Source organism: Primulina eburnea, chromosome 13 (genome assembly GCF_022965805.1).
Source record: "Primulina eburnea isolate SZY01 chromosome 13, ASM2296580v1, whole genome shotgun sequence".
Classification (NCBI taxonomy): domain Eukaryota; kingdom Viridiplantae; phylum Streptophyta; class Magnoliopsida; order Lamiales; family Gesneriaceae; genus Primulina; species Primulina eburnea.
In genome coordinates, this window is record NC_133113.1 from 27,665,149 (window position 1) to 27,676,381 (window position 11,233).

The 11,233-nt window shown below is 36.0% G+C and overlaps 1 protein-coding gene and 1 pseudogene across 3 annotated transcripts; both read left to right on the plus strand.

The window, feature by feature from the left end:
• The first annotated feature begins 1,283 nt into the window (after nucleotides 1–1,283).
• LOC140809109 (receptor protein kinase TMK1-like) lies at nucleotides 1,284–5,126 on the plus strand. 3 transcript variants are annotated; one of them, XM_073166590.1, is made up of 4 exons: nucleotides 1,285–1,580; nucleotides 1,767–3,173; nucleotides 3,228–4,265; nucleotides 4,423–5,126. In XM_073166590.1, the coding sequence occupies exons 2-4, from the start codon at nucleotides 1,808–1,810 to the stop codon at nucleotides 4,926–4,928; spliced, it is 2,910 nt and encodes a 969-aa protein (XP_073022691.1). In that variant the 5' UTR covers nucleotides 1,285–1,580; nucleotides 1,767–1,807; the 3' UTR covers nucleotides 4,929–5,126. The 3 variants fall into 3 exon arrangements, with proteins under 3 accessions (XP_073022690.1, XP_073022689.1, XP_073022691.1); XM_073166589.1 differs by having other exon boundaries at nucleotides 1,284–1,689; nucleotides 1,767–4,265; XM_073166588.1 differs by having other exon boundaries at nucleotides 1,284–1,580; nucleotides 1,767–4,265.
• Nucleotides 5,127–9,746: 4,620 nt separating this feature from the next.
• LOC140810428 (pentatricopeptide repeat-containing protein At1g05750, chloroplastic-like) lies at nucleotides 9,747–10,800 on the plus strand (annotated as a pseudogene).
• Nucleotides 10,801–11,233: the final 433 nt, after the last annotated feature.

Here is an 11,233-nt window from a genome sequence, read left to right on the forward strand (position 1 = left end):
TAATTAATAACCCTATAAATTAATAAATTTTTATAGATTTTTACTTATTATTGCACCATTTTTATGGTTTATTTTTAGAAAAACAATCACAAAAGTAGACAAGTCATTTTCCATGAAAACGTCGGCAAGTCTATTTTTGAAAGATACCAATTTTTATTTTATTTTTAAATTTCAATCCCCAATCAATTTTTTTTTTTAAAAAAAAACATACCTGCATGTATAAACGTAATTAAATGTGCGTTAAAATAACTATTTGTTTTTAAAATATTATAGCCACATATTTGAAGCAAAACAAGGACTAGTTTTGAATTTTGTATTGGATTTTCAAATTTAAATTCATAAGAATATATATGAACAAAATATTTGATTTTAAGAGTATCTTTCTTATGTTTTTTTTTTTCACAATTAAAAGTAAATCAAATTTGATAATATATATTAGACAAAAACTTATGTGAGACGGACTCACATGTCGCATTTTGTGAGACGGATCTCTTATATTGTGAATATCCATATGATTGATGCGTCTCACAGATAAAGATTCGTGAGATCGCCTCACACAAGATGTACTCTATATATTAAGAGTTTCAAATATGGTTTACAGGGTATTCTTCATCAGATAAATCCTAAACAATGATTAAAGGAAACTAGAAAAGTCAACATTTTAATTTTAAGAAATTAAGAATAGCAATTAAAAATAGAACGAGAAGAAAATTAAAGGAGACAAAGTCAAAAAACACAGGTATAAATAATTACAGTGGGCCTGCGATTTGGGATTATTTATTTATTTGTTCATTTAATTTTCTTTTTGAGCGAATTTGATTATTTATTTTAAAGATTGCTTGTGTTTTATTGCAAGAGCAGAAAGCAACATTGATTCTGCTCCCAAAGGAATATCGCCGATCAAATTGGTAAATTCATAAATAGATACTTTGAGACGGGTAATAAACAATATTTTTAACATAAAAAATAATATATTTTAATATATAATTCAAATAATTTTAAAAAAATTGATCGTCCCACAAAAAAATTTGTGGCAAATTTGTTAATGAGACCAAAAAAGTTATTGTCCTATTAAAAAAGAAAAATCTCCTTAAAATATATGACTATTTCATGGTTTACATCGGTCTCTTGGCTGAACAAGAATTTTTAATCTTAGGTTGATTAATACAATATTTAAGATTATTTTTTTTAATAAAAGGGGTACGAGATTATCGGTGAAAAATTTGTCAAGGTGCTGATGTCAAAGATATTATTTTGTCCATTTTTACAGTTCTAGAACTCATATTCAAACGTGTCTTCAGTCGGTGAAACACGTCGTGGTAATCTTCATCATTCGTTGTATTCGACTGTTTCTCTCGTGTCATCAAAAAGTAAAGGCAGTGTGAGAAAGATTACAGTGAAGAAGAAGAAGAAATTACAAATTGCCAAAAAGAAAAATGAATGGAATATAAAAACAAATAAAGGAGACACTCACAGAAGCAGAGAGAAAAAGAGTGTTTGGTAGTAACCAAAGAATCGTACTTTTGTGAGATACAGACTTAGATCTAATTGCAGAGGAATGAAAATCCCAAAGGAAAATGGTGAAATTCTCCACAATTCTCTCTTTCAATCTTCTACCTTGCTTTGTGAAAAAAACCACTAATCACTCACCATTAGGTGATTCTTGCATTTGCATGTACACGGGACAAGGTTTGTTATTTGTTCTGTTTTTTTTTTTGTTTGTTGTTTTCACCAGAATCTCTGAGCACATTTTTCTCTATTTGTAGATATCGGATTGTGTGCATTGTGATATAATCATGCATGGAAAATGGAAGTTGCTCCAAGAAAACTAATGCACGTTGTTAGGGTTCTTTTCATTTGCATTTTGGGAGTTGTTAATGGTGTTACCGACCAAAATGACTTCAAGATTTTGGATGATTTCAGAAATGGGTTAGAAAATCCAGAGCTTTTGAAATGGCCTGATGGGGGAGTAGACCCCTGTGGCCCTCCTTCTTGGCCACATGTGTTCTGTTCTAATGGCAGAATCACTCAAATCCAGGTTCAGGGCCTTGGATTAAAGGGCCCTTTGCCACAGAATTTTAATCAATTAGACATGCTGATGAATATTGGCCTCCAGAGAAACAACTTTAATGGAAAGCTGCCATCTTTCAGTGGATTGTCCAATTTACAATTCGTATACCTGGATTTTAATGAATTCGACACAATCCCTGCTGATTTTTTTCAAGGTCTTAGTAGTATTCGCGTTTTGGCAATTGATGATAATCCCTTTAATCGGAGTTCGGGGTGGAGTATACCCAGTGAGCTAGCAGAGTGTTCCCAGTTGGCTAATTTTTCTTGCTCGAGTTGCAACATTGTCGGACCAGTGCCGGCGTTTTTCGGGAAGTTTCCGTCTCTCACTTCGTTAAGATTGTCAGGTAACAGACTCACCGGTGTTTTACCCAGCAGCTTTCGTGACTCCATGGTGCAGGTTTTGTGGTTGAATAATCAAGATGGGGGTGGTATTAGTGGTCCTATTGATGTAGTTGGAACCATGGTTGGGTTAACTCAGCTATGGCTCCATGGTAATCAATTTACTGGTTCGATTCCAGACAACATTGGAGATTTAACTTCATTAAGACAGCTTAACCTCAATGGGAATCGGCTTGTTGGGCTGATTCCCCAAAGCTTGGCAAGTATGAACCTTCAAGTATTGGATTTGAACAATAACATGTTCATGGGTCCAATACCAAAGTTTAAATCTGTAAATGTTTCTTATGAGTCAAATTCATTTTGCCAGTCTGATCCTGGTGAGCCATGTGCTCCTGAAGTGAGTGCTCTTCTAGATTTTCTTCAAGATTTGAACTACCCGGAAAGACTTGCTTCTGAATGGGTTGGTAATGACCCGTGTAGAGGGCCTTGGTGGGGGATAAGTTGTGAATCTAGGAATGATGTTTCAGTAATAAATTTGAAAAATTTTGGGCTTAATGGCACCCTTAGTCCTTCACTTGCGAACTTACAATCGCTAATTGAAATTCATTTAGAAGGCAACAATCTACATGGCACCATTCCTACAAATCTTACTTTTTTGAGATCATTGAGATTATTGAATATACGAGGGAACAGTTTTGAGCCACCATTGCCAAGATTCCGCGATGATGTGAATGTCATAACTGATGGTAATCCGAAATTGGCAGGTAATGGACCTAAACAATCCCCCTCACCGGATACTGGTAATCCGAAATTGGCAGGTAATGGACCTAAACAATCCCCCTCACCGGATACTGCACCTCCAATGCCGCCTTCTCCAAATGACAGCCCTGAATCACCACCTACAAATCCTTCCATATATCTTCATCCGAAGCCAGATGGTAGAGGTACAAGTGCTAATGCATCTACTGCTGTTACAGAGAAGTCAAAACCGCAAAATAGGACCAAATCTCGAGTTTTGGTCATAGTGGCTGCAGCCGCAGGTTCTACAATTTTTATATTTCTCGCAGTTCTATCGTCTGTCTACTTCCTTTGTCACCAAAAAAAGATTATAAAACATCATGGCGGTGAAGTGATCCATCCAAAAGATTCATCAGATCCCAGTAATATGTTAAAAATCGCAGTAGTGGATAGCTCAGCCTCGTATACTCGAACTGGTGACAGTACCGAGAGTGGGACCATTGATAGGTTGGATAATACTCAGGTTCTTGAGGCAGGGAACCTGGTAATATCTTTTCAGGTTCTACGCAAAGTGACCAACAATTTTGCGCCAGAAAACGAGCTGGGACGCGGAGGTTTTGGAGCAGTTTACAAGGGTGAACTTGAAGACGGAACAAAATTAGCTGTTAAAAGAATGGAGGCAGTGGCAGTCAGTAAAAAAGCTCTGAATGAATTTCAAGTTGAAATTTCTGTGCTTTCTAATGTTCGCCACCGTCACTTGGTATCCCTTTTAGGGTACTCGGCTGAAGGACACGAGAGGGTTCTGGTTTATGAATATATGTCTCAAGGGGCTCTGAGCGGACATCTTTTCCGTTGGAAGAGTCTAAGTTTACAGCCTTTATCTTGGGCAAGAAGGCTCATTATTGCTCTTGATGTAGCAAGAGGAGTCGAATATCTCCATTCTTTGGCGCACCAAAGCTTTATACACCGTGATTTGAAATCCTCAAACATTCTTCTTGATGATGATTTTCGGGCTAAAGTGTCTGATTTTGGATTGGTAAAGTTGGCTCCCGATAGAGAGAGATCTGTTGCTACTAGACTAGCTGGAACTTTTGGTTATCTCGCACCCGAATATGCTGGTAAGAATATTTTCAATAAATGAATAAATGAGCTCAACCTTCATACGCCCTTCAAATCACTTGCATATTTTCTTGTTCAATGATAATACTGGTTCATCTATGTTTAATTTTTGTGCTCTTTAAGTTTTCTGTCGATTAATCTTTTGATTTTTGTCAGTGACGGGAAAGATAACCACCAAAGTCGATATCTTCAGCTTCGGAGTGGTACTAATGGAGCTCTTGACAGGATTAGTGGCACTTGATGAAAATCGTCCAGAGGAAAACAGATACTTGGCTGAGTGGTTTTGGCAGATTAAATCTAACAAAGATACGCTTATCGCCTCGATTGACCCTTCTCTTGATGCAAAAGAAGAAATTTATGATAGCATTTACATTATAGCCGAATTGGCAGGACATTGCACGGCACGGGAGGCAAACCATCGTCCCGACATGGGACACATCGTGAATGTGCTAGCTCGGTTGGTGGAGAAATGGAAACCATACGAAGATATGGATCAGTGTTCTGGCATTGACATGACATTGCCTCTTCCACAGATGTTGAAGGGCTGGCAGGAAGCCGATATCCAAGATTTGAGTGGCACTGGTAGCCAGGACAGCAAAGGTAGCATACCTGCTAAGCCATCGGGTTTTGCTGACTCATTCACCTCTGCTGATGGTCGGTGAGATGTATTTATTTTCACTGGTTGTACATGTCTTACCCGTTGGTGGCGAGAGAACCTAATGGGCAAATCACTACAGATAGGCAAACAAACTTTCGAATTTTATGTATAATATATACGTATTGTGTAAGTTTTTTGTTTTCACATTGCTGTGTGAATCTATTCATACCTTGTAATTTTAGGTTGTGTTTTAATTCAAATATATTTTTAATCATAAACTTCAAAAATATATTTTATACGTGACAAAAACTTGTGTGAGACGGTCTCACGGGTCATATTTGTGAGATGTGTCTCTTATTTGAGTCATCCATTGAAAAGTATTATTTTTTATGTTAAGAGTATTACTTTTTATTATGAATATGGGTAGGGTTGGCTCGTTTCACAGATAAAGATCCGTGAGACGATTTCACATAAAACTCACTCTTTATATGTTTGTATAATATTTCATGTTAATTATAATGGAATTCAATTTGAACAAGTAAGGGTATCATTTGAAATTTATTTTATTTTGTATTTTGTATTACTAATGTATAAATCAATAAGGAATTGATTTTTTTATAGTTTTATTGTTTACAATTAAATAATAGAAAATTATAATTAAAATCAATAGATTTCAAATTCATATCCTCAAATAAATCTTTAAATTACCACTTGTAAAGTGGATAAGAGTTGCAAATGCGAGTTCAACTCCAGCAGTTACCATTAATATGTGAGCGTAGGTGGATGTAGTATGACTAATCATGTAAACAAACCGAACTGGAACGATTCAAATATGACAAAAATTTGAAAGTTAGAATTTGGATGGAATTTGTTCGATTTGAGTTCGAGCTTGATTCGAAATTCGAAAATTTTAAAACTTTTTGTCTGAATTCGGTTCGAATTAAAGCTCGAGTTCGGTTTAAAAAATTCAAACATGTTCGTGAACTATATAAATTATTACTCGAAAATAAGTATTCGAAAGGGTCAAAATTTATTTATTTAATATGTAATTATATTTTATTATTAACATACAAAAGCTCGCGAGAGACTCGCGAACTATCAAACAAAATAATTTAAATTCGAGTTCAACTCGAAAAAAATTCGAATATATTCGAGTTCGACTAGAATTCAATAAACTCAAATACTAATCAAATATATCTCGAGCCGTCTAAAAAAATTCACAAACATGCTCTATTTGTTTACACCTCTAAATATGACAAATTATGCATTCCAAATAAGACATGAAACTCCACTTGTAAGGCCCGAGATTTTATTACCGTAATCTGAAATGATTTGGGTATATTTAACGTAATTTGAGATTAATCTGAAATGATTATTGAGTAATCAAGGTAATAATAGACGAAAAGTATTAAACTGGAAAAGACGAGAAAAGACGTGAAATATGTGCGAGGGAGGAGCCATTCGCGCACATGCGCGATCTGGGGCGCGCACATGCGCGGGTTTGGCAAAAGACCCCGCGCATATGCGTGGCGTGAATGCGCGCATATGCGCGGCATGTCCAGTATCCAAGGCAAATGTGAAGAAGGCCTAGCGTATATGCGCTGCGGGAGGCGCGCATATGCACGAGCAGCACGGTGACATGGATAAGGCTCCCGGCGCATATGCGCGGAATTGTGCGCGCATATGCGCCAGTCATGCAAAACAAGAACAAGCCACTTGTCTTTTGGAGGTGGAACATGTATATATATATATATATATATATATATATATATATCTATATATATATATATATATATATATATATATATATATATATATACAAGCGATTGTTCTTCATAATCAAGAAAGGAAAACCGAGGGAAGCTTCGGGTGAAATTTAAGTTGCGAACAATTCGTTCGTCTGTTTTCAAATCCGAGCACAGTACCGTGTTCCTAGCGACGACAGCTACAACAGACATAAGTTTCTTTGAATTCTGGTATCGTTTGAAATTATGTTGTTGTCAGGATTGAATAGAAGTCATATATGATGTTTTTGACATAGTAGACATCGTATAATTGAAGTCAGATTAAAGAATAAATTGTTTATGGAATTTTTATGAATTTTAGAGTAGATTTGATTGAGACTCGATATCAGATTGGTAGTATTATTCAGATTATGAGTTGAAATGATACTGATTATGAAGTCTGGTATTATATCTGTGATGTTCAGATTGACAGAGTTATTCAGATTGTATTGTTTTGTCGTCGAAACATCAGTTGATTTAGATTGATCAGATTCAGTAATGATTTTGATTGTATCGTGATATCGTTGATATGAATTAGATTGTACCTTGTTCAGATATGGATCAGATTATATATTTCGATTTGAATATTGATCAGAACAGGTTTTGAATTGAGTTATATACCGATATTGATATTGTCATTGTCAGATTGAACAGTGATAGACTTTGAATCAATACTTTGATTGTATCAGAGCGACAACAAGAAAGATATAAATAAATGTTGATTCGGGATTGCACAACTCGAGTTAGGTTTGACTTGAGTTTCCCAAAATCACATACTTTATTTTATTGCATCGATATTTGCAGATTATCAGATTGATATGTTAATCTATTGACTTAGAGCAGAGTCAGAGTTTGAGTCTAGGGCAGATCAGCCTAGCTAGGGCAGAACCGCCGAGTCTTTGTCAGAACCGCGAAGATTCTAGACTTACGGTGTATCGATGAGCTTAGATGTAGATCGACGTCTATTGTAGACATTCGATACAGCATACCAAAGTCTAAATTAGATTGGGATCCCTAGGTTAGAAATAAGATAAGATAATATAACAAGTCATTGACTTAAATACAGATTCGTATTTGTTCATGTAGTCAGATTGGATACATGTTTTAATAATTGTTTATGCTTTTATATACGTTTTATATGATTGCATTGATACATTGTTTATACTGGGATATTTATATCTCACCGGAGTTATCCGGCTGTTGTCTTGTCTGTATGTGTGCATGGCAACAGGTGGGACAGGTTCAGGGTCACAGAGGTGAAGAAAGATCGAGTTAGAGTGGAGACTACGGACTTGGACTAGAGATAGGGTTTAAGCACTTGATAGTTAGTTGTTGAACCTGAGATGTGTATGATTGTATATTTTATCAGATTTATACTTTTATACTGATATGTATAGGAGTTTGATTCCATTACTTTCCGCATTTAAAAAAAAAATTTAGACCATGTTTATTATAATTGATTAATTAGTCCCAATCACGATTAAGAAGATGATTAGCGTCCGGATCCCCACACCACTTGCTACATATTCTGTTACTATTGAAAATATAAATACAAATTGGTCATTACTACCTGAATCAAAGAAGATGGAATAAAAAGAATTGTTAAAAAAAAATTATGATAAAAAATAAAAATTTTAAATTTATAAAATATAATAAACTGTATATTTTGTAAAATTTTGTCTACTCAATTATGTTTTTTTTTATAAAATAAAAAATCTATTAAGAATTTTGATTTTTTATTTAAATATAAATCAAATAAATTATAAAAAATATTGGACTCTTGTTTATGCACTAAATAATCAGAACGATGAAACCGAGAAAACAAGGAACTAGGAAGCCAGCCGTTTTGAAAGAATGAGCCTTCTTCCCGCCTCCCCAATCCCTATCAACCCTTCGCGGCCGCACAGCCTCCTCCTCCAAAACTCCACAACTTGGCCCACGACAACCATGAAAACGCTTCTCTAGACGCCACCACGGCCTCCTGGACCTTGTCTATTGCCTAATATTGCAATGACGGTCGTCTATCTAAAGCAGCTTCAGAATTGAATCGCTTGTGATTATCGAATGTCGAGCCTAACCACATCATTTTTGTAACTCTGCTCTCTGGGTGTGCCAATTTTCCATTCCAGGGCTTATATGTCACGCCCCAGGATGGGGGTTGGTTGATACCGGCGTTGCTCTCAAATATTACATTCGAAAACAACAAGCCTCAAAAGTACAGAATTTCAGAAACCAGTCTTTTATTCATAGTACGAAATAAATCAATTGTCTGTTACAACTCGAATACTGATGTTTTACAGCGGAAATGTAAAACCAAATATTACAGTATCTTAACAGATGCAGCGGAATAAAAATAAACATAAACTGAAGCCCCAGAACTGGATCTGCTCTTCTTCTTCTAACCTTTCTTCAGTACTCTTATCTGAGATGGGTTTGGTGGATGAGTGATATGATTGTCACTCAGTAAGCAGGGGCGGTAATAACTCCCAGTTTTCGAAATCTTTTTCAACAGAAACAGTAATACAATAATATACAGAAAACTCGTATTTTCATAACAGAAATCAGAATTCAGAATTTGCAGGCTTCAGAACAGAATTCAGAATTAGTAAGCACTGAACACGTTAGTGAATTTCATGGCTAAACTGATATCAGTCCCCTATATGTTCTCTCCTCTAAGGGGTGAGGCCAGAATCAGAATCAGAATTCAGAAATGTTCAGAATATATATTCCTACCATTAGTTCACTAGGGAGTTTCAATGCTTCAAAATCAGAAATCAACATACAAAAACTGAACTTTAACACAAAATTATCAAACAGATTTCAAGATATTTATATGTAAGCCCACTTACAGTAATTTGCTTAGAGGTTTCGGTTGAAGTCTGGAAATATGCTTTCTCTCGCTACTGATTTCTACTGGTCGAAATTCAGCACCCTCTTAACTCGAAAATTCAAGAGATAACTCAGGATTTGTGTAACACCAATTTCAGAGACTTGAGGTGTTATTTATAGGCCACAATCTGACTGTTAGGCTCCCTATTAATGGCCATAATCTGCCATTAACAATCTTTATTCCGTGTTAAATGTTTCAGTTACAAGTCATGGCTGAATTGGTAACTGTCTGCTGAAATTTCGTGCTGCTGCTACTGGATTCTAATCTGCTGGAAAAGTACCAGCTTCTGAAATATTAGCTTCTGCTGGAATTTTTAGCTTCTGCTGAAATTTGCTAGCTGCTGCTACTGCTGGAATTTCAGGTTCTCACATTATACCTCGGGCCTAACGTTCAGGGGTATTGTCGAAAACTCGGGTTGGATGTTGACGATGTGATGGTGGGAACTGCATTAATTGGCATGTATTCAAAGTTTGGTGAACTGGGAATCAGCAGAATGGTTTTTGATCACTTGATTATCAAGAATAAGGTGACTTGGAATACTCTAATGGTTACATGAGAAATGGTGACTTTCAGAGGCAAACAATTTGTTTGATGAAATGCCTGATAGAGATGCTGTGTCTTAGACTGCATTGATTATGGGTTTGTGAAGAAGGGAAAGTTCGAAGAAGCTCTGGAGTATTTTCAAGAGATGCAGATGAGATGTTTGGTGTGGCACTTGACTTTGTAACAATTGTCTCAGTGCTCTCTGCAGTTTCTAACTTGGGAACACTTGGTTTAGGACTATTGTTACATCGGGTTTGTATTGATGCATGATTTAAGAGGTACTATTCGGGTGAATAATTCTTTAATAGGCTTGTATTGTAAGTGCGGATTTATTGAGTTAGCTCGTCAGGTGTTTCACAACATGGCTAAACGAAGCTTAGTATCATGGAACTCAATAATTGTTGGCCTGGCTGTAATTGCGCATGCAGAGTCAGCGTTGAAACATTTCAAAAACGTGCAAATTGATGGGTTTTGAACCCGATGGCGTGAGCTTTACTGGAGCTCTTACAGCTTGTAGCCATGTCGGTTTAATAAGTGAGAGGCTTGAGTTATACGATAAAATGACAACTCCTTAAAATCACTCAAACTGTTAAACACTATGGATGCATAGTCGACCTTTGTAGTCGGTGCTGGGAGATTGAAAGAAGGCTTTATTGGTGATCCGGAAGAAGCCAATGAAGCCAAATAAGGTCATGCTTGGTTCATTGTGCCGTGCGTAGAGCTGTGAGTAATGTTGGTCCCACGTGCGGAATTTGAGATAATAAAAACCGGAAATAAAGAATAAACTGGACACCGAGATTTACGTGGAAAACCCCTAAAAATTATTAGGGTAAAAACCACGGGCAAGATGAAAAGATTTCCACTATAATATTTTGTGATGTACAACTCACTCACTATGTTTCCAAAGAGAACACAAACTCTCTTAATACAGGAGAACAAACACCTATCAAATATTATAGAACACATTCAAATATGTGTATACTGAGAGAGGAACTCAGAATGGGATACAAGAAATGTCGAATGATGCATCTATTTATAGATGCATCATTCCAGTATGAACATCCGCAATTTCTGAAATTTAGCTGCCAAAATAAACGTGTTCAAAGAAGGTTGCAACAACTTCACATTAAATGTTGTCTCCTCCAATTGGCC